This window comes from Scyliorhinus torazame, chromosome 16 (genome assembly GCF_047496885.1).
Source record: "Scyliorhinus torazame isolate Kashiwa2021f chromosome 16, sScyTor2.1, whole genome shotgun sequence".
In the NCBI taxonomy this organism is placed as follows: domain Eukaryota; kingdom Metazoa; phylum Chordata; class Chondrichthyes; order Carcharhiniformes; family Scyliorhinidae; genus Scyliorhinus; species Scyliorhinus torazame.
This window is the reverse complement of record NC_092722.1, coordinates 15,130,935-15,158,548: the sequence shown is the minus strand read 5'-3', so window position 1 is coordinate 15,158,548 and position 27,614 is coordinate 15,130,935. Positions and strand designations below refer to the sequence as shown.

General features: G+C 50.2%; 1 protein-coding gene across 1 annotated transcript in view; it reads left to right on the top strand.

Annotated features, from left to right (window-relative positions):
• The window catches only part of espn (espin), a 199,024-nt gene that overhangs the window by 51,416 nt on the left and 119,994 nt on the right, over positions 1 to 27,614 (top strand). The window contains 2 exon segments of the mRNA XM_072477998.1: positions 9,450 to 9,581; positions 21,177 to 21,414. Coding sequence (XP_072334099.1) covers positions 9,450 to 9,581; positions 21,177 to 21,414 — 370 coding nt within the window.

Genomic DNA, 27,614 nt, shown 5'->3' with positions numbered 1-27,614 from the left:
CCATCCAGTTAGATGATTGTTGATCTGACTCATAATGTCATTCTGGAGCCCTGCTCTGGAGGATATAATCTCTCTTTAACTACCCTATCGGATCATTTAATCATTTTTAAAAACTCTCAATGAGACCATCCTTTAATAGTTTATGCAGCAGGGGAATATTACAGGTGGCACAGTGGTTAGCACCGTTGCTTCACAGCACCAGGGACCCGGGTTCAATTCCGGCCTTGGGTCACTGTCTGTGTGGAGTTTGCACATCCTCCCCGTGTGTGCGTGGGTTTCCTCTGGGTGCTCTGGTTTCCTCCCACAGTCCAAAGATGCGCAGGTTGTGTGGATTGCCCATGATAAATTGCCCCTGTGTGTCCAAAGGTTAATTGGGTTGCAGGGTTATGGGGATAAGGTGGGGGAATGGGCCTACATAGAGTGCTTTTTCAGAGAGTCAATGTAGACTCGATGGACCAAATGGTCTCCTTCTGCACTGTAGGTATTCTATGATTCTATGATCCATGTGACCTGTCTTCATAATTTAACTCTTTATAGCCCTGCATCATTCTAGTGAATCGGAGCTGCAGCCCGTCCAAGGTCGACAATTCTTGGCTCTTAGCGTACAACCAGCAACACGTTAATGATGCACGGGATCTCTGTGCGTCCCTGAACCACTTTGACCATTCGCTCGGGCAGCAGCTACTTTGGACCAACAATCCAGAAGTGACCCGAGCAAGAAAAGCTGGAGCCAGCCCTAAAGTACCCAGCTGGCATTGGCAAATCCTGGCACAGAGGAAGCGAATTAGTGAAACAAAGAGATGTTCTTTATTTTAATAACACGGATGGCACAGCACGTTGTACTCCCCCAGGCCTCCCTTCACCTTTAGAACTCTCACTCTATGGCCTGTGCCAGGTTAGCTATGCACATCTGTGTCATCCTCCTTCCCACACTTCCTGTCGCATACTTCCTGCTGTGATCTTGTAAATTACTGTCATCGAGCTCCACGGCAACAGGTGGCACTTCCATAATTGGGCAGATTCCAGTTACATAATATTCCCGGTGGAGTAACACTTGGGGACCGACTGTTTTCGGGAAACAGATGATAGAGAACACATTATAAAACATCCAGAGCACACTCCATCCCTGTAATAGTTTCTGAAATAAAGCACAGTGCTGAAGGTGGACATAAATGCCGCTCGTAAATTCAGTAAGCGATAGACGGTGTAACGTTATTGCTGAGCAGACATTGCAGACTGCTACACAAGGCACAATGTGACTCGTTTGAGCCATGTGGCACAACATGACTTTAGTATGAGTCATCTAGTTGGGTTTCACTGTCTTGTGATTCGGTGCGCCTGTACTTAATGTATTTGCATTTTTAAAAAATAAATTTAGAGTACACAATTCATTTTTTCCAACTAAGGGCCAATTTTTTTTTTAGTGGGGCCAATCTACCTAGACTGCACATCTTTGGGATTTGGGGGCGAAACCCACGCAAACACGGGGAGAATGTGCAAACTCCACACGGACAGCGACCCAGAGCCGGGATTCGATCCTGGGACCTCGGCGCCGTGAGGAAGCAGGGCTAACCCACTGTGCCACCGTGCTGCTCTCCAGCGGCCACTTTTAAGGAGCATCTAAAGGAAGGAGAGAGAGGTGGAGAATTTTGAAGGGAAAATTCTCGATCTTTGCGCCGAGGCAGACAGATGCATGGCCGGGCAGTGTGAGTCAGTAATAGACCGGGGGAGATCATTAACCTGGTAAACTCCAGAGGGCGCGGGTGGACACTGTAATTGCCAGGATTGTGTACAGTGTGTTTTCTGCCCCATTGTCTCAAGGTGAAAACACCCTTCAGCCATGCCGAGAATTCCAATGTGAGGAAAAATCTGCAAAGGCACTTGATGGGTGAAATCTGCAACCTTTTCGGCCGGAGACGGGGTCCATGTCATGGACAAGACATCTGCATTTAGACTGACCGTCTGCACATTTCTACCAAAAGCACATTTTAAAAAATCCACAGTCGGTGTATAATTAGGGAGACAGTGGCGGAGTGGTATTGTCACTGGACTGGTAACCCAGGGTAATGTTCCAGGGACCAGGATTCAAACCCCACCACGGCAGATGGTGGAATAAAATCTGGAATTAAGAATTTTGTACTTTGTTGGCGCAAAGAGAAAAGGTATGGAGGCTTGTCAAACACGATGAGAGGTTTATTTAGGGATGTTGCTCAGTACAGTCAAGGTGGTGATCTGCTCAAAGCCCGCGCAAACACTCTGGTGGCGTCACTACACATCACGTGACGCATAGCCAGCAAGAATATATTCCCAGATACATATCACCCCTCCCTCATTACCTCATTAGTGCAACAACAACAATTAATATTTATGCAACAGGTCCCTTGATGTGTTATTTCTATACATATATACAATTCAATAACAATCTCTGAGGTGGACATCTCTTCCTTTTAAAAAAAAATGTTTTTTAAAAATATAAATATTTTTATTCTCCTTTTTCACATTTTCTCCCGCATTTACACCAATCAACAATAAACAATACATCTCTTCCTTTTGATAGAATTTGTCATTCTAGAACCAGGATGCTTTGGGAGGGACCTCATTCCTTTCTGTAGATGGTAGTTCTTGAGTCGTCATTTCAATACCTGTCACTACAGGCATTGAAAAATCCCCAGAAACAGAATCTGAACTCATCGCTGTCTCTGGTCTCTGTTCCAAAGTATAGCTCTCCAGATCTTCAAGAGGTAGAACCCCTTAAGAAGTTTTCCAAACTCACTTTGTGCAGAAGCTAACTGATCAACATGATGTCGTCAAACTCTTTCAGCATTGTCTGTGCGGTGTGTGATATCGGACCTGTCTTCACTAGGATCATAGCTGGTACCCATTTCTCGTGAGTGGTGTAATTCCTGGCTAACCCTCTCTCCCCCTGGTTAAATACCCGTCTTTCAGAGATTTTCTCCCTCCTAGCAATTTGTACTTGTTGTTTGCGTTTAACAACCTCTGAAGTCTCAGGTGAAGCTAACAAGTCAAACTGTGTTCGTAGTTTTCTCTTGAACAACAGCATTGTCAGTGAATTCGTGTGGTGACATGTACAATATTCCGCTAAGATATTACAAACTTGTTTACTCTTCTTGATAATGTTCCCTGGTCCTTCGATGCCTCGATAGAATGCGTTAATGATTGCACAGAACGTTTGGCCTATCCATTAGTTGCGAGATGATAAGGGCTGACTTGTTATGGTGTACACCTTTCAAGTTGTCCTCAAATTCCTTCGAAGTAAACTGCGGACCATTATCACTGACAATCTGCTCTGGCGTTCCAAATCTTGCGAATACTTCATCTAGTTTCTCAATGGTCTGCTCAGTCATCATTGACTTCATTCGCACAACTTCTGGCCATTTCGAGTGCGTGTCCACAATCACTCAGAACATGTGACCCTCCAGTGGACCAGCATAATCGATGTGTACTCTCTGCCATGGCTGTGTTGGCCGTTCCCACGGATGTAATGGTTGTATTGGTGGAGTGTTCCTTAGTTTTGCACAAAATTGGCATTGCCCAATTTTCTCTTCAATTTGAACATCTAATCCTGGCATGCTAATTCTTTATCTTCACCACAACAGGATATGTGCACTTCCATTTTAAATTCATGAACTTCAAGTTTTGGATATGCTCAAAATGTTGTTCCTCACCCGGCATTTAGCTTTTGCTGTAGCTCAGTTTTGTTGTCGTTAGAGTGATCTTGAGCTTCATCCATCAATTTGTAGACATAACTAGCTTGTTTACAAATATTGTTCTTCTTGCGCTTTCTTGGTGTAGAAGAGGTTTTCTGAGTCCGACACACCTTAGTAGTATAGCCCCTCTTGCCACAGTTCTTGCATGTATTTAATTTACTCCAGTATTTCCCTGTTAAGTGTCCAACCTGTGTACAACGGTAATATGGTTGCACCTTTTCAGCCTTGTTCCTTGAGGTATCCATTTTGAAGGTCTTTGTTCCAACCCCCATCTGCGAAATGTCTCTCATAGCAAGCTCTATATATGTGGCAACTTCCACACCAGCTTTCAAAGTTAAATCATCACTTACTGTAAGCAGCTTCCTCTGAATTGCATCACTGCATAATCCACAAACCAGCCTGTCTTGAAGAGTATCATCACATGTTGTACCAAATTTGCAATTTTTAGCTAATCATCTTCAAGACGCTATAAACTGTAAAATGGGCAGGGCGGGGGGTTCCGGCGTAATGGAGTGGCGGGAACCACTCCAGTGTCGGGCCGCCCCAAAAGTGCGGTTCCGCACCTTTAGGGGCCAAGCCCTCACCTTGAGGGGCTAGGCCCACGCCGGAGTGATTTCCGCCCCGCCGGCTGGCGGGAAAGGCCTTTGGCGCCACGCCAGCCGGCGCCGAAAGGACTTCGCCAGGCGACGCATGCTCGGGAGCGTCAGCGGCCGCTCACGGCATCCCCGCGCATGTGCAGTGGAGGGGGTCTCTTCCGCCTCCGCCATAATGAGGACCACGGCGAAGGCGGAAGGAAAAGAGTGCCCGCACGGCACAGGCCCGCCTGCCGATCAGTGGGCCCCGATCGCGGGCCAGGCCACCGTGGGGGCACCCCCCGGGGCCAGATCACCCCGGAGCCCGCCCCCGCAGCCTGCTCCCGCCGGTAAGGTAGGTGGTTCAATCCACGCCGGCTGGCGAGGGTTGACAGCGGCGGGACTTCGACCCATCGCGGGCCGGAGAATCGCCGGGGGGAGCCCGCCGACCGGCGCGGCGCGATTCCCGCCCCCGCTGATTCTCTGGTAGCGGAGAATTCGGGACACGGCGGGGGCGAGATTCACGCCAGCCTCCGGCGATTCTCCGACCCGGCGGGGGGTCGGAGAATCGCGCCCATGGTTTGACCTTCTTCCTGACTACAGTGGTGGAATCGGAACCATTCTACAATCAATAATGGTTCAGGAGAGGAATTACCCTCAAAAATGTTCATTAATTCACTGAGGGACTTGTCTCTTGGATTTGCTGGGTGAATAAGATTCTGTAACAGCATGTTTCATAGATACATAGCAGGAGGAGGCGTTTTGGCCCTCTTGAGACTGCTCTGCCATTCATCACGATCATGGCTGATCATCCAACTCAATAGCCTAATCCTGCTTTCTCCCCATAACCTTTGATCCCATTCTCCCCAAATGCTCTTTCCTGCCGCCTCTTGAATATATTCTAAGTTTTAGCATCAACTACTTCCTGTGGTAATGAATTCCACAGACTCACCACTCTTTGGGTGAAGAAATGTCTCCTCATCCCTGTCCAAAATGGTTTACCCTGAATCCTCAGACTGTGACCCCTGTTTCTGGGCACACCCACCATTAGAAACATTTCCCCTGCATCTACCCTGTCTAGTCCTGTTAGAATTTTGTAAGTCTCTATGAGATCCCCCCTCATTCTTCTGAACTCCAGCGAGAACAATCCCAACCTACTCAATCTCTCCTCATATGACAGTCCCGCCATCCCTGGAATCAGTCTGGTAAACCTTCGCTGCACTCCCTCGAGAGCAAGAACATCCTTCCTCAGAGAAGGAGACCAAACCATGGCGAAGGCGGAAGGAAAAGAGTGCCCGCACGGCACAGGCCCGCCTGCCGATCAGTGGGCCCCGATCGTGGGGCAGGCCGCCGTGGGGGCACCCCCCGGGGCCAGATCACCCCGCACCCCGGAGCCCGCCCCCGCAGCCTGCTCCCGCCGGTAAGGTAGATGGTTCAATCCACGCCGGCTGGCGAGGGTTGACAGCGGCGGGACTTCGGCCCATCGCGGGCCGGAGAATCGCCGGGGGGAGCTGCAAAATGCTGCGATCTTTTGGTCCTCCGGTGTCTGATTAGCTGTTAAAAATAATTGGAATCTTTCTTCTTATGAATTCCATATTTCATAATCCTAATCAAATGTGTCCATGGCCCTTGTTTTCCCCCTACATTTTTGAAGCCCAGTTACGAGGGTCTACACTTCTTCCCTTCTGACTGTATTGGAAAGTCTGGCACAAACAGTTCCTTCCATGTGCAACTGGGAAATGCTTCCCCTTTTTGTCTGAGTATTTTGACTTCACTACCGCGTTGTGGCCCGTGCAGAGTCTGCAGACTTTGAAATCCCTGTGGCCCGCTGCTTCGCCATGTGCGCGGTCCCTGCACTCACTGCAAGACCCCACTCACCTCAACGCATGTCATCCCCGAATGTCGGTCTAGTCACTCGCAGTTGCCATCGAAAGGTTTTGTTAAACCTTGGCATTGATGGCAGTGCTTCACCCCACGTCTGTGTGGGCGCGAACCTGGTCCAGAGAATCTCCCGTTGCTCCCGATGCCGTCCCACAATTAGTTGACGAAAGTCTTCTTTCCGGTGAGTTTGCTGCCTCCATCCTCGTCGCCAGTTCTCTCCCCTGTTAAATTTCTTTGTTGCCGCAAAGAGAAAAGGTCTGGAGGTGCCCACACTCTGGATTCTTGTCAATCACGATGAGAGGTTCATTCAGGGTGTTGCTCAGTACAATCAAGATGGTGATGTGCTCAAAGCCCATGCAACGTCACTACACGTCATGTGACGCATAACAGCAAGAATTCCCAGATACGTAACGAAGAGTCTAACAAAACTATTGTTATAAAAATCCATCAGATTCACCAATGCCCTTTCGGGAAGGAAATCTGCCATCCTTACCTGGCTTACATGTGGCTCCAGACCCATAGCAATGTGGTTGACTTTTAAATACCCTCAGGAATGGCCCAGGAAGCCGCGCCGTTCAAGAGCAATTAGGCCGAACCAACGGCGCCCACATCCCATAAATTAATTTTAAAACTTGCTCTCACTAAGTGAGAAGTCGGCTCTTAATTTGGGCTGACTATGGGCCACAGATACAGGTGTGAGAGACTGAGATCCAGCGCGATGGCCAGAGACTACGGGGCACGATTCACCCGGAACATTTCTGCGTCCTGTTTTGGGCGCCCTTGGTAGGGTCTTTATCAGACACTGCAGCACCAAGATTGACATCACCATACAATGGCACTTTGCCATTTTTGGGGATCTTAGGGAGTTTCTCCCCATCTAGGCCGCACTTTGGCAGTTTCCCTGCAGTGGGGAGCTGGGCTCACCAACAGGAATGGCTCCCAGAAAATCGGGGCACCATTTTGAATGACTATCCCAATCACTAAACACCACCCCTGTTTTGTTATTCTCTTGACGTAGTATAAGCTGCTTCCTTGATGTGCACTCTGACAAAGGAAGGTTCAGACTTGGAGATAACTTTAACACATTTATTAAACTGTTAAAAATTCTCCTACTTGGATTTGACTCTCCTGTTAATCCTGTTATAGCTACTCAGACTGACGAACCAGTCTGCTACAATCCACGTGGTGGGTGTGATGTGTTGAATCAACCCTGTGTCTGTACTCACTAAGTGTCTCCACTGGAAAGAGACTGAACATGTGTGCTGTGTCCTTTTATATGGGTTGGTGTAATGCCCTCCTGTGGTAGTGTCACCTCTGTGTGTATCGTGACTGCCCATTGGTCGTATCCTATCTTACTGGCCTATTGGTTGAATGTCTGTGTGTCATGTCTCTGGTGCTCGCGCTAGTGTCTATCTAGTCTACATGTATTTACATGAACCCCTTGTGTATTCACAGTGATGCATATCACCACAACCCCTTTTCAGGATCCCCCGTTTTCAGAATGCCCCCCTCCACCCTTTTCAGCCCCCAAACCTTTTTTTGTCCCCTCAAACCACCCCCTCCCCTCACCTCCCATTTCATGGGCATGCCCCCCCCCCCCCCCCCCCCGCCCCCCAACCAGGCACTCTGGCAGTGCCCATGATGCCTGGGTGCCTAATGGCTCATTTAAATATCATTATCTGGATCATGCCCAGCGAGGGTGTGATCCAGATCGCGGCAGAATGAATCAGATGACTCGTGATCAGCCTGACACGAAGCCTGATTTGAGGTTTCAGCCGTTGCTCTGCACTGTGGCTGAATCACGCCCGATGTCAATCTGGATAGAAATGATAGCGGGGAAGTGCCAGGAGTGCGTGAACATCGGGACTATGGAAATGGAACTGGCGCATTCAGAGAGCAAGATGTCAAATACTTGGGCAGCACTGGAGATTTATTCGGCATCTGGGTGATCTGAGAGAATTTGACAATCAGGATTAAAACTAGGAAATAATTCCTCAGCTTCGATTTGGTGTTCAATCTGATGCCCCAATGAAAGAATGAACCTCTCATCATGAAACAATGAGTCATCAGTCTCGAAACGTTAGCTCTTTTCTCTCCCGAGAGATGCTGCCAGACCTGCTGAGATTTTCCAGCATTTTCTCGTTCTTTTCTTTCATATAATTGGTTAGTTGGCATCTTTTTTTCAATGCGAAAGCGCAATGAGGCACGGAAGATATTGTTCATCTCACCTTACAGAGGCCCAGACACAAATATGTTTGTTATATTACAACAACTGATTGGACAGAAGGTCAGCACGGTAGCACAGTGGACCAAAAGCACATGCATAAAATCCTTTGTGGAATAATGTACAAGTGTGTTTCAGTCTTTGAAGCCATTATGCGAAATTTGGAGAGAAGACGAGGCAGACCCGGAAGTAACATTCTAGCGGGGTTGCTATGGCATTTTAAAAGATGGTCGGTTGCAGGGGAAAGGGAATACTGAGGGGGACAAGAGGTTTGAGGTTACTGGAAAAGAAAAAGGCCACGGGGCAATATGGTGCACCTCAAAAGGGAGAGTTTGCAAGTGTACTTTTTAGGAGCATAAAAACGAAGAAGAGAGGAAAGAATTATTTAAAAAGGGAAATAATAGGTTTCCCATGGAGGGAGATTAGCTAATCGTGAGAGAAGGAGTGCACATTAGATGTGTTAAGCAAAATGACACAACCATGTATTTATAGAATCATAGACTCCCAACAGTGCAGAAGGAGGCCATTCGGTCCATCGAGTCTGCACTGGCCCCTTGAACGACCACACGATGTAGGCCTAATCCCCCGTCCTATTCCTGCAATCCCACCCTAAGGGGCTATTTATCACGGCCAATCCACCTAACCTGCGCATCTTTGGGCTGTGGGAGGAAAACGGAGCACCCGGAGGAAACCCACGCAGACACAGGGAGAATGTGCAGACTCCGCACAGACAGTCACCCAAGATCCAAATCGAACCCGGATCCCTGGCGCTGTGAGGCAGCAGTGCTAACCACTGTGCCGCCATGCCGTGACTCAGTTACCACACGGGTATACAATGTATGCAGCGCACTTGACAATATTCAGCATTACTTTGTCATTCTCTAGTCTGAATACAATAACTGCATTCCGTGCTCAAATAGGGACCGAAACTAATAGTTATCTGTGTGGAGAATTATCAAGCGTTGTGCTGTCGTCAAAGCAGCAACATCTGTTATACGTTTCTACAGGTGTGAGAAGTACTTACTATTCCACTTGTTTCCCCAGTGCTGTCAAATCCTCGTGGTCAATGGTGTGGACCTGGCTGCTCGTGACCATGATGGCTGCACATCCGCTGACCTAGCCGAGTACAATGGACACAGTCAATGCGCCAAGTACCTCAAGACAGTTGAGAACATGGTAAGAAAAACAAGAGAGAACTGCAACCATATTTATATATTTATGAGGGAGTTCCTGTGCTCAATGCCACAAAAGAGCACAGTTCCAGTTTGAACAACAAATTAATCGTACCTCCTTCATTTTTCAGTTTTTCTCCTCATCGTAGCACCGTGTTTTTGGGTACAAGTTTTGCCTGATTCAAAAGTCCATCCTGAGCAGTGATGATTCAGCTGTGAGCCATGAGACGTGTCCTCTCTGGAGTGTTCACACGCGTCCGTGACCGGTAGAAGTAACTAACTTTGGCCAATGTTTTCTTATCTTGTCCCTCCTGCATTGTTTTCGAATTGAACTAGCACTTCAGCTGAAATCAGTCACCTCAACATTAATACAGAGAGGTCAGTCCTGAGATTGGTCAAGACTTTTATCGTTTTCTAAATTTTCCCAGTTGGCTTATAATTAGAAATCATAGAATCCCGACAGAAGGTGGCCATTCGGCCCATCGAACCTGCATCAACCCTTTGAAAGAGCACCCCACCCAGGTCCACTCACCCGCCCTATCCTTGTAAACCCACCTAACCTTTTGGACACGAAAGGGGCAATTTAGCGTGGCCAATCCACCTAACCTGCACACCTTTGGGCTATGAGAGGAAACCGGAGCACCCGGAGGATGCCCACGCAGACATGGGGAGAACGCACAAACTCCACACAGACAGTCACCCGAGGCTGGAATTGAACCCGGATCCCTGGAGCTGTGAGACAGCAGTGCTAACCACTGTGCCACCGTGCCACCCATCCCGATTAAGGGATATGGGATTAAAAATAATTTAAATCCCATTTATTTTACATACAATTATTAATCCTAAACATTTCTTCAACATTTCCAAAACCTGTAGGTACAAGTGCCATTTCCTTGTTTTGTGGCAGTATCAGAACACAGTTCTATCTGAAACTCACAGAATTGGGCAAATAATGAAGTTGTTTATTTACTATTGAAGCCTAATATAATAGTTTATTTACTATTGAAGCCTAATATAATGCTCTCTCCAGCCTCTGGTATATACGGATAGTAACAATTGCACAGCCCAGAGATCCAGTTATAGCTGCACTTGTGTGTTACACACTTGGTGCTTTGTGGGATCGGACTCAATCAGCCAGGGTCGGTTTGCACATTTAGGCCGAAAACTAAGGCCTTTATTTTACCACAAGAAAGACCATTCTCATTCTGTACAGCTCAACTGTACATTGAAAGATGTTTGTGTCGCCATTGCATATTTTGGGGATGAGAATCCCTTGTTTCATTGAAGATTCTGCCATTGCTTTGAGGGGGAGATTTTCTTTCCACACGGAATAGGTGAGGGATCTTAGGATTAAGGACTGGTTACCAACATTGATTAATGCTATGCAGTGGATGGAGAGAATTGGCTTCTTCTGCCTGTCATTGTGTCAGTTTAGATGGTTGCGCAGTCAGTTTTGTCAATATTGGTGAATAAATGCATCAGAAGTTTGGAATCGAGAACTCACAACTAGCCTCCTATTAATGTGTTATTTTGAATCAATTGGCTGGCTCGAGGTTAGTCTAGGTGAGCAAAATTATTTTAAATGCAGCCATTATGATTCCATCAGCCACTGTGAACAAACTATTCTTTTCATGTCGGACAGTAAAGATCGTGCAGTGGTGAAAACCATTAAAGGAGCCACACCACGGGTATTAGCGCTCGTTGGTCACTTCTCGGACCGAATTTGGTGTGACAAAGAGCTACTTCAGGACAGCATTTGTATCGGGTTATTTAGACCAGAGATGAGAACAGAGGGTATTACTCCAGCTTCTAACCATGGCGATAGCCTGGCATCCTATGCATGGCATCACCCAAGACGTGGAAAGCACTTTGCCTTGGCATCAGCCAATTTTCAGTTAAAAAAAACAAAGTTTTAACTAAATGTCCCCAGTGAGCTTCAACAGTAACCATGACTGGGTGAATAGTGAGGTGTTAGCCCACGCTTCTACCCTCCCTCCTGGGAGCCACCCACCCTCCGGGGAGCCACCCCTCCCTCCGGGGAGCCACCCCTCCCTCCGAGGAGCCACCCTCCCACCGGGGAGCCACACTCATAGTGAAGATCAGAGGTGGAGCGAGGGCATGGCCGTTCTGATTCTTCAACTCAAAATCACTGGGACCTGTTTTTGAAAACTCACCACTATTCTTAGAAGTCCCCCTATACCAAAAAGGGCCGACATTCTAAATGGTGATCAGGGATTCTCACTCCTCGACTCCGATGCAAGCTTCAGTGGGTGCTATTCAGGTCAAACTATGTTTTCAAGTTATCCCTTGGTATAACCCATACCTTCACCGAAGATTTCATCTACTTACCACTTAGTAGCATCGAAGCTGGGTCCCGCATTGCTAAGTAAGTAAAGTAGACTTTGGAATAAACACTATTTCAGGTTAAATTACGTTATTTTATTATTATATTTCTTTTAAAAGCAAAATACTTTCTTTACAGAAAGGAAAAAAGATCTTGCTTCTGGATCCTTCTAGTTGGTTGAAGGGACCTTCAGGCCCAACTTGACAATCAATCTTCTTTAAAGTCTGGTCTTCTTTAGATGTATTTGCTGGTTAGCTCTGTTGCTGTGTCCTGTCTTTCCCATGTACCGAGCTGTGAGAGCTGACTCTGCTGGCTGTCTCTGAGCTGACTCTGAGCTGACTCTGCCTACTCTTTAAATTCTAGTCTTCATTTGATGTATTAGCTGTTTTAGCTCGGCTGCTTTCCCATGGCACTGTCTCTTTCCCATGGCCGAGCTGACTGTAATCTGACTCTGACCTGCTTGTTCTTTCTCTGCTTCTCTCTCTCTCCCTCTGAGTTCTGGTTCTCGTAGTTCCTGCCATGGTCTCTGGGTTTATATATTTTTCTAACAGTTACCTAGTTTTTATGACTTTATTGTAAAGTAACTTATTTCACTTTGATTGTAAAAAGTATCTTTGATCTAAACATTCTAAGGCAACTAAGTATTCACTTTGACATGACTTCATCTCATAGATCTGATTACATTGTGTCCTTTGTGATGTTCAAAATGCTTTGACTTCAAGAGGTGTTACTTTTAATTCCTGTCATTTCTATAGTTTTATTTTCCAATTGTGTCCTCAGCTCATAATTTTGACTTTGATTTTGGCTTTGAATCATGTTTCTCGTAGACTGATAGTCTCCAGTTATCTTTAATTTACCTGGTGTCAGCAAATTTTCACACCTAGAATTATCACCAAATTCAACTGAACCTCATCCATTCTTTTCCAGCTGCTCACTAAGATAGTTACTTTCAATGAAGGTGTGAGCCATTGTTTTTGGCTTCATTCAAAATCCTGTTTGTCTTGTTTTCTAAGCCTGCTTGACTGAGGCTACCTGCATTTTACAATCCTGCCCTGGCAGCTGCTGTTAACCCTTGATGGGATATTTTCCTGTATCCCCTCATGTTTCTCTCAGACCAGATATTGCCAGACTTCCATGTTTCAAATTACACATCTTTCCATATTTTCAATAACAGACCCCACTGATGTCCTTTAGAGAAGGAAATCTGCCATCCTTACCTGGTCTGGTCCATAGGCGACTCCAGATTCACAGAAATATGGTTGACTCTTAAATGCCCTCTCTGTGGCCCAGGCCACTCAAAGAACAAAGAACAAAGAAATGTACAGCACAGGAACAGGCCCTTCGGCCCTCCAAGCCCGTGCCGACCATGCTGCCCGACTAAACTACAATCTTCTACACTTCCTGGGTCCGTATCCCTCTATTCCCATCCTATTCATGTATTTGTCAAGATGCCCCTTAAATGTCACTATCGTCCCTGCTTCCACCACCTCCTCCGGTAGCGAGTTCCAGGCACCCACTGATACAGTTGTATCAAACCACAAAAACATCCCAAAGGAACTAAGTCGGGCGGAACACCTGGCATTGACCTGGGCGCCGGAGACACGACAATGGAAAACCCAGCCCTTAGACCCTGCAAGGTCGTCCTTACTAACATCTGGGGGCTTCTGCCAAAATGGGGAGAGTTTCCCCACAGACTATTCAAGCAACAGCCTGACATAGTCATACTCACGGAATCAGAACCTCACAGGTAATGTCCCAGACACCATCTAACTCATGACCCAGCCATATCCCCCAGTCTACCATAACCACCAAGCTAGGGGACCAACTCTGGTTCAATGAAGAGTGCAGGAGAGCATGCCAGCAGCAGCACCAGGTATACCGCATAATCAGGTGTCAACCTGGTGAAGCTACAGCACAGGATTACCTGTGTGCCAAACAGCAGAAGCAGCAAGTAATAGACAGAGCTAAGTGATTCCGCAACCAACCAATCAGATCTACGTTCTGCAGGCCTGCCACATCCAGTTGTGAATGGTGGTGGGCAATTAAATAACTCACTGGAGGGGGAGGTTCCACAGATATCCCCATCCTCAATTATGGAGGAATCCAGTACATCAGTGCAAACGATAAGGCTGAAGCATTCCCAACAATCTTCAGCCAGAAGTGCGGAGCGGATGATCCATCTCGGATTGCTCCGGAGGTCCCCAGCAACAGATTTGTCCGCCTTCAGCCAATACGATTCACTCCGCGTGATACCAAGAATAGGCTGAAGACACTGGATTCTGCAAAGGCTCCGGGCCCTGACAATATTCCAGAAACAGTCACGAAGGCTTGTGCTCCAGAACTTGTCACACCCTTGGTCAAGCTGTTCCAGTACAGCTGCAGCACGAGCATCGACCCGGCAATGTGGAAACTTGCCCAGCTGCATCCTGTGCACAAAAAGCAGGACAAATTCAACCCAGCGAAATACACCCCATCAGTCTACTCTCGATAATCAGTAAAGTGATGGACAGACTCATTAACAGTGCTATCAAGCGGCACTTACTCAGCAATAACCTGCTCGCCGACGCTCAGTTTGGGTTCCGCCAGGGTCACTCAGCTCCTGACCTCATTACAGCCTTGGTTCAAACATGGAGATAAAAGCTGAACTCCAGAGGTGAGGTGAGAGTGACTGCCCTACATCAAGGCAGCATTTGTCTCAGTGTGGCAAAAAGGAACCCTAGCTAAATTGGAGTCAATGGGAATCAATGGGAAAACTCTCCGATGGTTGGAGTCATACCCGGCACAAAGGAAGATGTTTGTGGTTATTGGAGGTCAATCATCTCAGCTCCAGGACATCACTGCAGCAATTCCTCAGGGTAGTGTCCTAGGCCCAACCATCTTCAGCTGCATCATCAATGACCTTCCTTCCATTATAAGGTCAGAAGTGCGGATATTTGCACAATGTTCCAGCACCATTTGCGACTCCTCAGATAATGAAGCTTCAAATGCAGCAAGACCTGGACAATATCCAGGATCGGGCTGACAAGTAGCAAGTAACATTCACGTCACACAAGTAATGAACATCTCCTACAAGAGCAGACCTAACCATTTGAAGATGGCGTTACCATCACAGAATCCCCCACTAACAACATCCTGGGGGTTACCATTGACCAGAAACTTAACTGAACCATAAATACTGTGGCTACAAGAGCAGGTCAAAGCTAGGAATCCTGCAGCGACTAACTCACCTCGTGACTCCCCAAAGCCTGTCCACAATCTACAAGGCACAAGACCGGAGTGTAATGGAATACTCTCCACTTGCCTGGATGAGTGTAGCTCCAACAACACTGGAGAAGCTTGACACCATCCAGGACAAAGCAGCCCACTTGATTCACACCCCATCCAAAAACATTAACTCCCTGCACCATCCACAGACAGTGGCAGCCATATGTACTATCTATTAGATGTATTTTAGGAACTCACCAAGGATCCTTCGGCAGCATCGTCCAACCCCGCGATCACACCCATCTAGAAGGACAAGAGCAGTAGACACATGGGAACCCCATGTTGGAAATTCTCCTCCAAGCCAATCACTATCCAGATTTGGAAATATATCCTTCACTATCGCTGGGTAAAAAATCAGAGAAAAGAACCATAGAATTTCTGCAGTGTAGAAGGAGGCTATCGAGTCTTCACTGACTCTCCGAGAGAGCACCCTCCCTAGGCCCACTCCCCCACCCTATCCCCGTAACCTAACCTATCCATCCCTGGACATTACGGGGCAATTTAGCATGGCCAATCCACCAAACCTGCAAATCTTTGGACCATGGGAGGAAATTAAAGCTGACACGGGGGAGAAAGTGCAAACTCCACACAGACAGTAACCCAAATCCTGGAACTCCCTACCTATCAGCATTGTGGGTGTACCTACGCTACATGGGCTGCAGCGGTTCAAGAAGGCAATTCACCGTGACCTTCTCAGGGGCAGTAAATGCTGGCCTAGCCAGCGAAGCCCAAATCGCTTGAATGAATACAAAAAAGGGAGGAATGGCGATCTGGTTCTTGCATTTGGGATCGTGACAGCTGCTCCTCACGGAATCATGGAAGAGAGAACAGGGAGCAGCCTCGATGGGATACATTGCCCCTTCTTTGCTGTTCGTAGTATATATCAATGATTTGGAGGAAAATGTAACTGGTCTGATTAGTAAGTTTGCAGACGACACAAAGGTTGGTGGAATTGCGGATAGCGATGAGGACTGTTGGAGGATACAGCAGGATTTATATCATTTGGACACTTGGGCGGAGAGATGGCAGATGGAGTTTAATCTGGACAAATGTGATGTAATGCATTTTGGAAGGTCTAATGCAGGTAGGGAATATACAGTGAGTGGTAGAACCCTCAAGAGTATTGAAAGTCAGAGAGATCTAGGTGTACAGGTCTACAGGTCACTGAAAGGGGCAAGACAGTGGAGAAGGTAGTCAAGAAGGCATACGGCATGCTTGCCTTCATTGGCCGGGGCATTGAGTATAAGAATTGGCAAGTCATGTTGCAGCTGTATAGAACCTTAGTTAGGCCACACTTGGAGTATAGTGTTCAATTCTGGTCGCCACACTACCAGAAGGATGTGGAGGCTTTAGAGAGGGTGCAGAAGAGATTTACCAGAATGTTGCCTGGTATGGAGGGCATTAGCTCTGAGGAGCGGTTGAATAAACTCGGTTTGTTCTCACTGGAACGAAGGAGGTTGAGGGGCGACCTGATAGAGGTCTACAAAATTATGAGGGGCATAGACAGAGTGGATAGTCAGCGGCTTTTCTCCGGGGTAGAGGGGTCAATTACTAGGGGGCATAGGTTTAAGGTGCGAGGGGCAAGGTTTAGAGGAGATGTACGAGGCAAGTTTTTTACACAGAGGGTAGTGGGTGCCTGGAACTCGTTGCCGGAGGAGGTGGTGGAAGCAGGGACGATAGTGACATTTAAGGGGCATCTTGACAAATACATGAATAGGATGGGAATAGAGAGATACGGACCCAGGAAGTGTAGAAGATTGTAGTTTAGTCGGGCAGCATGGTCGGCACGGGCTTGGAGGGCCGAAGGGCCTGTTCCTGTGCTGTACTTTTCTTTGTTCTTTTGTTCTTTTTTGTTCTTGTTTAAAGACTTCTCTAGGTTTTAGCATGCAAAGCAGCGTCGCAGTCTGTACTAATGTGCCAAGTTTACTGTTTGATTGTTCACAAAGAACTAAAACGAGGAGCAGGGTCACACCGAGTGCAGAATGGAGAACAGAACCGTTCTTTGCACTGACCAATTGAAATGTTCTATTGACAAGTAGCCAAGTTGCAATTTTCTGAAGGTACGTGAGAGAGTTAAGCCAGCCTCAAAAGGGCAAATTATTAAAAGTTAGTTCTTTAAACCGTGACAGCCACAGCCGGGAAGGTGTTAATGAACGGGGCTGGTCATGTGACATCTGAGAAAACTGCTAACAAAAGGCCTAATTATTTTGCCATGAATCCCTGAGCGAACATTATGTTCGCTTCCTGAGGATACCCAGGTGGCTGTAGCTTTCGCTCACACACACACACACACACACACACACATATATGGAATCTCTAACTCCAGCCTGGACCATACAAGATTGCAAAGGAACACAATCTTTCTTGCAAGCTTTCAGTATTCAGCAAGTTATGGGCAACGTAAGCAACTTTTATCTGAACTATTTTTGGGGGTAATGAAGATGATGGCACGTTTTGGAAATAGTTTAGTGGACACAGTAAAGGTAGGTCAAGTTAACTTTATGACTTTCAGCTGGAAATGTGGGACTCTCGATTTAACATTTTTTGTACCTTAAGATCGAAAGAGCGAGAAGGTTAGTGCAAATTGGTGCTTGTGCAGTGTAATGATTTCAGGCAGACTCCAGCCTTGTAACAAAGCCTGCATTGATTTGTCGTTGAATTGCAGGCTGAGACACTGACAGTTCTAGGTATCTGGAATCTTTTACCATTATTCCGACTGTAGTAAGGCTTGAGAAGATTTTAATTTCAAACAGGTTTAATATTTTGTTTTCGGGTTGGAGGTGGAGATGGTCGGTGTGCCAGCCTGCAAGGGCTGTTTTGCGTCTGTTCACAGGGCAGTTAGCCGCAATGCCCTGGCCAATATTCATCACCAAAGCACACTGCCTGGTCGTGATCACATCACCGTCTGTGGGAGTTTGCTGTGCACAAATTGGCTGCCACTTTAAAAAAACATTTTTTAAATCATCTTTATTGTCGCAAATAAGCTTACATTAACACTGCAATGAAGTTACCGTGGAAAGCCCCTCGTCGCCACATTCCGGCGCCTGTTCGGGTACACAGAGGGAGAATTCAGAATATTCAATTTACCTAACAAGCACGTATTTCGGGGCTTGTGGGCGGAAACCGGAGCACCCGGAGGAAACCCACACAGACACGGGGAGAACGTTCAGACTCCGCACAGACAGTGACCCAAGCCGGGAATCGAACCTGGGACCCTGGCGCTGTGAAGCAACAGTTACCGTGCCGCCCAGTGTATGTTCATTGCAACAGTGACTACGCTTCAAAAGTCCTTTACTGCCTATAAAGGCACTTTGAGATGCTCCGGAAAAGCCTTTTCTAGTTTCGAAATAAGAGTTATGTTGGATTTGAACCATTAGCCGGGGTTTTCTGTGGCGTGGCCGAGGTGGGATGCATCACGGGGAATGCCGCTGGCCATTGACTTTCGCCAGGACCAGATGATTCTGGCGGCGGGTGGGGCTGAAACATCCCAACTTTGAACTCTGTGTCTCTCTCCACAGAAGCTGCTGGACCTGCTGAGTTTTCCCAGCACTTGCTGTTTTTATTTCAGATTTGCAGCATCAGCAGTATTTCGCTTTTAATTTTAACTTATTTGATTTTGAAAATGTAGTGTGGACATTTACACAGCTTCCTTTTCTACGAGTGGGAAATGGCGGCAACACCATGTATGTGGGGGCTTTGCTGTGTTATGTTTTCCAGCACCGTATCTAACTGTTTATTCCCTTCGCTATAGATGTATTAGGAACTTGCCTGCATTGTTAAATTTAAGTTCACAAAGTATGTGCCTGACCCACGGGTTTCCCATCAGGAAGATCCACGTTCAAACCTGGGCCTCTGCTCATTCGTTTTGAACTGCGTGTGGACAGAAATTGGCCTCAGTCAGAGGCCCACCTGAAAACCAATCAGGATCCTTGGTCACTATTTAATGGAATAATCATTCCTCTGCCCTGTCTGGACAGCTATCTAGTGAATCCTCTTCCCACCTCAGTGAGTCTTGTCAGAAGGTGGGGAACAGTGTAGACGTGAAGATTGGACCCAGCATGATTGGTATATTTAGGTAACAAATGAGGAATAAAACTCCTGTCAGGAGTAACTGGCCTCATCGAACAAAGGAAGGGAAGTAACCAAAGAAATGTTGAATTATACCTTTTTTAAAAAATATATATATTTATTAAAGTTTTTTAACACAATTTTTCTCCCTTACAAACAATAACTCCCGCCCCCCTCGTAACAAAAAAAAACGAGAAATCGCGCAGAGCAAGATATATACATGGCAAAATGATATATTTACACAGCTTTGTACACTGGCCCTCACCCGTACGTGCCCGTTTCCCCAACCCTTCATGTTATCTCTTGCTCATCCACCCTCCCAGGCAGTCCCCCCTCCCCCCCTCCCCCCTCCCGGGACGCAAAGGCCAGAATGCCGGCCTCTTTCGCCTCCTGCACTCCCGGTTCGTCCACTACTCCATATATTGCCAGCCCCCAGCTTGGCTTGACCCGGACTTTCACCACCTGAGATATTGCTCCCGCCACTCCTCTCCAGAACCCCTCCAGTGCCGGGCATGACCAAAACATATGGACATGGTTCGCCGGGCTCCCTGAGCACCTTCCACATCTGTCCTCTACCCCAAAGAACCTAATCAACCTCGCCCCTGTCAAGTGCGCTCTGTGGACCACCTTAAGTTGTATCAGGCTGAGCCTGGCACACGAGGAAGAGGAATTAACCCTACCTAGGGCATCAGCCCACAGACCTTCCTCGATCTCCTCCCCCAGCTCCTCCTCCCATTTACCCTTCAACTCTTCTACCAGCGCTTCCCCCTCTTCTTTCAACTCTTGGTGTATTTCCGACACCTTGCCCTCCCCGACCCATATACCCGGGATCACCCTGTCTTGAACTTCTTGTGCCGGGAGCAACGGGAATTCCCTCACCTGTCGCCTCTCAAAAGCCCCCACCTGCATATATCTAAAGGCATTTCCCGGGGGTATCACAAACTTCTCCTCCAGTGCCCCTAGGCTCGCAAACGTCCCGTCGATGAACAGGTCCCCCATTCTTCCAATCCCCGCCCGATGCCAGCTCTGGAACCCCCCGTCCATCTTCCCCGGGACAAACTGGTGGTTACCCCTGATCGGGGACCACACCGATGCTCCCATTGCACCCCGGTGCCGTCTCCACTGGCCCCAGATCCTTAGCGTTGCCGTCACCACCGGGCTCGTGGTATCCTTTGTCGGCGAGAGCGGCAGCGGTGCCGTCACCAACGCCCCCAGGCTCGTTCCTTTACAGGACGCCATCTCCATCCTCTTCCATGCCGCCCCCTCTCCCTCCATAACCCACTTGCGGATCATCGCCACATTTGCTGCCCAGTAGTAGCTCCCCAGGTTTGGCAGCGCCAACCCTCCTCGGTCCCTACTGCGTTCCAGGAACCCTCTCCTTACTCTCGGGGTCTTATTCGCCCACACAAACCCCATAATACTCCTGCCTACTCTCTTAAAAAAGGCCTTAGTGATCACGATGGGAAGGCACTGAAACACAAACAGTGAATTATACCTTACCATAAGACCATAAGACAGGAGCAGAATTAGGCCACTCAGCCCATCGAGTCTGCTCCGCCATTCAATCATGGCTGATATTTTCTCATCCTCATTCTCCTGCCTTCTCCCCATAGCCCCTGATCCCCTTGTTAATCAAGAACCTAACTATCTCTGTCTTAAAGACACTCAGTGATTTGGCCTCCACAGCCTTCTGCGGCAAAGAGTTCCACAGATTCACCACCCTCTGGCTGAAGAAATTCCTCCTCATCTCTGTTTTAAAGGATCGTCCCTTTTGTCTGTGATGGTGTCCTCTGCTCCTAGTTTTTCCTGCAAGTGGAAACATCTTCTCCATGTCCACTCTATCCAGGCCGCGTGGTACCCTGTAAGTTCCATCCTTACTGGCAGCGCAAATGATTTTCACCACAACCTTCTGTCTTCTTTCAGAGTGTGGAGCACCGGGTCTTGTCCCGAGACCCGTCCTTGGATCTGGAATACAAGCAGATCGACTCGGGAATGTCGTCCCCCAACACCACCGTCTCGTCGCAGCAGCACGCCGGGCTTGACATGGGTTCACCGTCCAGCACCCTGTCCAACTACGATTCCTGCCACTCGAGCCAGTCGAACACAAGAGAGAAGAGGAGCAGTCGTCAGGGGCAGAGCCAGGGTCCAGTACAGAGAAAAGGTGATCATCGATACTTTGCCAGAATTGAATTTATACTTGGAGGAAGACAATGTACGGGAAATGTATGGGAAAAGAGCAAGGGCGTGGATAATTCTATTGGAGAATGACCAGGCATAATGTGTTGAATGGCCTCTTTCTGTGCTGTTTGATTCTATTATCCAAAAACTTTCTTTGCAATCATTCAGGAATTAAAATGTGCCAATTACTGTTGGCAAACCACCTTGTCCTTTTGTGCCCGCTGATGCACATCAGTGCATTTGATTTGGGCGCGAAAGAAAGAATGCATTTAAAGGATCATTGAAATCTTACTCTGCAGGTAGCAAAGACAGTTAGAAACGGCTCTCTTCTGTGTATACCGTTACAAACAAGACCAAACAAGGGCAGCATGGTAGCATTGTGGATAGCACAATTGCTTCACAGCTCCAGGGTCCCAGGTTCGATTCCGGCTTGGGTCACTGTCTGTGCGGAGTCTGCACATCCTCCCCGTTTGTGCGTGGGTTTCCTCTGGGTGCTCCGGTTTCCTCCCACAGTCCAAAGATGTGCATGTTAGGTGGATTGGCCATGATAAATTGCCCTTAGTGTCCAAAATTGCCCTTAGTGTTGGGTGGGGTTGCTGGGTTCTGGGGATAGGGTGGAGGTGTTGACCTTGGGTAGGGTGCTCTTTCCAAGAGCCGGTGCAGACTCGATGGGCCAAATGGCCTCCTTCTGCACTGTAAATTCTATGATCCATGAAGTCGCGACTATGGTTGATAGTGAGGCTTTGGTTCCATCTAGTGGTGGTATGAAAGATTACAATCGCCACCATTCGCTCTTTGAGGATTCTGCTTGTGTTCGTTCAAAGTTGTTTGGTGCTTGAGAATAATTTGAATGATCTATTGTGAATTGAGTGATTTTTGGAACAATTTCCATTTAAATGAGCAACAACGTCGAACAGTGAATTGAGGTGCCGACCCTGTCACAGCATCTAACAAACCCATTCTCACAGATGTTAGGGTTGCACATACAAATTGAATAAGTTTCATTCATATTCTCTCACAGAGTGGATAACAGGGATTTCAGTATTCGAGTAATGTTATCACATCAAGCCTGGTGCCTTCATGATTCATTGTGATCTGGCAGCCAAACCTCTTTTTCCTCCTCTGATTTAACAAGAGCTCACAGTTACCGCGAAGTAGCCCCCCAAAAAGTAGAAGGTTGACTTTTTCACATGAAATCCACACACTTCCCATCGTCTTGCTGTTGAAGAATTGCCAGGTTGGAGACTGTTCCTGGCAACCCTGGCCCAAAGGTAGCTCAGAAAGAGCCTTAGCTGTGCAGAGAACTTCCTCCAATCTTCTCCGATATCTTGAATTCTCCAGCTGCTGCACAATGATTTGCCTGGTCTGCGGCCTCAGTCGGGCTGGGTGCCTCGCGTTCCTTCTTGGTACCATGTTGCCATATTACCAGAGAATTAGAATTGCAACAGTGCAGAAGGAGGCCATTCAGCCCATCGAGGCTGCACGGACCCTCCGAAAGACCACCCTGCCTGGGCCCACTCCCCCGCTGTATCACCGTACACCATAACCCCACCTAACCTGTGAGTCTTTGGACTGTGGGAGGAAACCCACGCAGACACGGGGAGAAAGTGCAAACTCCACACAGACAGTCACCCGAGGCCGGAATTGAACCCGGGTCCCTGGCGCCGTGAGGCAAGAGTGCTAATCTTTGTGAGGGTGGGATTGCTGGGCTGGTGGGACTAACATATGAGGATTAGAGAGTGGGATTGGCAGGAATGCAGCACACACCAGTGAGGTGGTAGTCTTGACATCCCGTGCTGGTGTATGCAGACACGAGGAGCTGAACAGCTGTCTTCGATGGTGCGCGATTGTGTGATTCTATCAATGAATAGGTTTGCAATGTGGCAATGATCCGTAAGTGGGTAATGGAGGGAGAGGGGGGCGGCGTAGAAGAGGCTAGAGATGGCGTCCTGTGTGGGCACGAGCCTGAGGGCGCTGGTGACGGCTCCACTGCCGCTCTCGCCGGCAAGGTACACCACGAGTCCGGTGGTGGCGGTGACGCTGAAGATCTGGGGGCAGTGGAGGTGACACAGGGGCGAGGTGGGAGCCTCGATTTGGTCCCCGATTCGGGAGAGTCATCGGTTCGTCCCGGGAAGGATGGATGGGGGGTTTCGGAGCTGGCATCGGGCAGGGATTAGAAGAATGGGGGACCTGTTCATCGATGGGATGTTTGCGAGTCTAGGGGTGCTGGAGGAGAAGTTTGGGCTACCCCCGGGAAATACTTTCAGGTACATGCAAGTGAGGGCGTTTGTGAGGTGGCAGGTGAGGGAATTCCCGCATCTTCCAGCACGTGGGATTCAGGACAGGGTGATTTCGGGTGTATGGGTTGGAGAAGGCAAGGTTTCGGCGATTTACAGTTGGGATTGACCTATACACAAGATCGACCTCTACTCGAGTATATATCGTGGTGCCTAAAATTTGTAAAGCTGGTGAAAGTTGCAACTTCGAATAAGGGTAAGAACAGGGGCGTCATTCTCCGACCCCCCCCCAGAGGGTCGGAGAATGGCCGTTGGCCGCCGTGAATCCTGCCCCCGCCGAAGTCTCCGAAGGGAGAAAAGTCGGCGGGGCGTTAATGTCGCCGCTGCCGCGGAGAATGTCACGGGTGTGCGCAAGGCAGCCGATTTTGGGCCTGCCGATATTCTCCCTTCTGGATGGGCTGAAGTCCCGTCGACGTGATGACCGTTCACGTCGACGTGAATCAAACCTCCTTTTCATCGGCGTGACCCGGTGCTCCAGGTTCACGCCGACCAGCGTGGAGGTGAGTGACGGCCTGGGGGGTTGGCTCTGGGCAGGCGATGGCGTGGCCGCAGTCTGAATGTGTGGGGAGAGGTGTGTCTAGGGTTGTGTGTGTGTGCGGGGGGGGGGGGTGGTTAGAGTGGGCTGGGCTCCGGGGGAGTGTCGGGAGGGGGGTCCGTGGGAGGAGGATGGGAGGTCCGTGCCGGGGAGGAGGATGGGAGGTCCGTGCCGGGGAGGGGGATGGGAGGTCCGTGCCAGGGAGGAGGTTGGGAGGTCCGTGCCGGGGAGGGGGATGGGGGGGTGGGGGTCCGTGCCGGGGAGGAGGATGGGGGGGGGTCCGTGCCAGGGAGGAGGATAGGGGGGGGGGGAGTCCGTGCCGGGGAGGAGGATAGGGGGGGGTCCGTGCCGGGGAGGGAGATGGGGGGGGGGGTCCGTGCCGGTGAGGAGGATGGGAGGTCCCTGCCGGGGAGGGGGATGGGAGGTCCGTGCCGGGGAGGAGGATGGGGGGGGTCCGTGCCGGGGAGGGGGATGGGGGGGGGGGGTCCGTGCCGGGGAGGAGGATGGGGGGGGGTCCGTGCCGGGGAGGAGGATGGGGAGGGGGGTCCGTGCCGGGGAGGGGGTTGGGGGGGTCCGTGCTGGGGAGGGGGATGCGAGGGCAAGTGAGTTGGTCCACCTGGCCAGGTGCCAGCCTCCAACAGTTGGACCCATGCGGTCCATGCCACCTGGCTGGGGGGAAGGAGGGGATATGGGCAATGATGACATGTCGTCGTTCCCACCCCCCCCCCCCCACGCCCCCCCCCCCCCCCCCCCCCAACCAGGCCGTCATGTTTTCTGATCATCCAGCGATGTTGGCCGCCGTGGCGGCAGCCTCTTATGTTTATGTTGCCCTGGATGAGGAGGAGGAGGAGGAGCGTGCCAGAGAGGCGGCGCAGGCTGCCACAGAGGGGCAGGCGGCAGCCGCCCAGGCTGGAGGGTCACCTGAACGACAGGACGAGGAGGGGGAGGAGGCCGTTGCGGCCCCACAGCAACGGAGGCACCCGAGGGCGCCCCGTGTGTACAGGCCCCGGCAGTCATACCAGGACCTCACGGACCGGGAATGCAGGAGGAGACTCCGGATGAGGCGGGAAACAGTGGCACACACCTGCCACCTGCTGGCACACCTGTCACCGCGTGGCACTGGCGGGGGACACCCTCTCCCCGTGTCCGTCAAGGTCATGGTGGCCCTGAAACTTTATGCAACGGAGTCATTCCAGGCACCGAGTGGGGACCTGTGGGGCATATCGCAGACATCGGTGCATCCGGGCAGTGACAGATGCCCTATATACCATGGCGCACCGCTACATCCGCTTCCCTGTGGACCGGGCCAGCCAAGATGCCCGGGCCGTGGGCTTCTCTGCCGTGGCCGGGTTCCCCATGGTCCAGGGTGCGATTGATGGGATGCACGTCGCCGTGCGGCCACCTGAAGATAACAGGGCCGTGTTCACCAATAGGAAGGGGACCTATTCGATGAACATACAGGTGGTCTGATGATCCTGCACGTCTGCGCCCGTCACCCAGGCAGTGTACACGACTCATACGTGTTGTCGCGGTCATCCATCCCCGGCATGTACGAGGGACGCCATCCCCGGCTGAGGGGCTGGTTGCTGGGCGACAGGGGCTACCCATTGCGATCGTGGCTGATGACGCCTATACGGAGGCCACACAATGAGGCGGAGAACCGCTACAATGATGCCCATGGACGCGTGTCCATTGCAGGCCATGGAGGATGATGACAACCCGCCCTGCGATGAGCTCCTGGCTCCACATCGTTGGACTATGTCTGACCCATGGCCACAGTACCACCATCCACCCGGACCATCCCTGCATGCGGCTGTGACACTGCAGCGCACGGTCCCGTCCTCTGCCCGGGGGGATGTTGATGGCGGCCCAGGGGGAAGGGGCAGACTCACCTGGGGCTGAGGTAAGACCACCCCTCACACACACACTTGCGCTCAACGTACATGACACCCCCGCGCGCTTTGGACAGAGCACAAAGGCAGCTTCTGTAGGTGTAACATTGACTTTAATAACGAAAGGAGTTCATGCACGTGCCCTAGCCCCTAAAACTCATCTGTGCCCTGCACCCGTGCCAACTTACTCAGTGTCTAATTGTTTGGCCTTACGGGCCCTTTGACTACGTCTACGTGGTTCCCCAGACGGTACAGCAGAACTGGAGACGGACTCCTGTGATTCCTGCCCTCTGACACGGGATCCCTTTGGCAGCCGTTTCCTGAGGCGTCCTGGCCTAGATGGGCCAGGCTGCGGCCTGGGCGACTGGGATGGCGAGCTGTCAGCCTGTCCTGCCCGTTGCCCACTCAATGCACCTGGGACGTAAGGGGGGGAGTCCGAGGTGTCGCGGTGTTCCGGGACCTCCCCTACAGGGGGAGCCGGGACGGACCACACCACCTCCTCCTCCCTCGGGGTGCCCGATGGCCCCCAGGCCTCTACATGGGTGGGGGATGCGAACGGACTGGCCATCCGACGCCCCCCCGACATCTGGCACTGCCAGTCCTGGAGGCCCGTGCTGGTATCGACAGGGGTCTGCAGGTTTGCAGCCATGGAGCCCAGGGGGTTGGCAAACCCTGTCTGTGACTGTGCGACGCCGGCTCACACATGGCCACTGGCGCCGCTGCCCTCAGCGATGGCCTGCTGAGACTGGGCCATGGCCTGCAGAGACTGGGCTATGGCCTGCTGAGACTGGGCTATGGCCTGCTGAGACTGGGCCATGGGCTGCAGAGACTGGGCTATGGCCTGCAGAGACTGGGCTATGGCCTGCTGAGACTGGGCCATGGCCTGCAGAGACTGGGCTATGGCCTGCAGAGACTGGGCTATGGCCTGCTGAGACTGGGCTATGGCCTGCTGAGACTGGGCTATGGCCTGCTGAGACTGGGCTATGGCGTTGAGCACCTCTGCCATCTGGCGCTGGCACTGGCTCATGGCCTCCTGTGAGAGGGCAGCCATGTCCTGGGCCACAGACGCCACCTGCACGAAAGCCCAGGCCTCGCAAACCGTTCCCCATGTCTGACACCGTCGCACCCATTGCCTCCACCGCGGACGCCACCCGTGGTGCAGCCGCCGCAAGCCGCCCGTCACCCTCTTCGCTCGTCTCCGGTTCGGTGGTTGCATCGGATCTATGTGTGGGTGTGGTAACTCCAGGAACCCGGGATCCATCTGGGCGGCAGATGTTCGCTTGGGCTGGGCTGCCCTCCGACCGCCCGGCCCCTCTGCTGCTCCTACCTCCACCTGCTGTACCGGGACGGCTGTGTTGTGCGCACCAGTGAGTGTACCAGACGCCTCATCACTAAAGTGCCCAACCGAGGTGAGTGTTTCTGCGATGGTGGAGGGTGTTGGTGACAGCAGTGGCGTTGT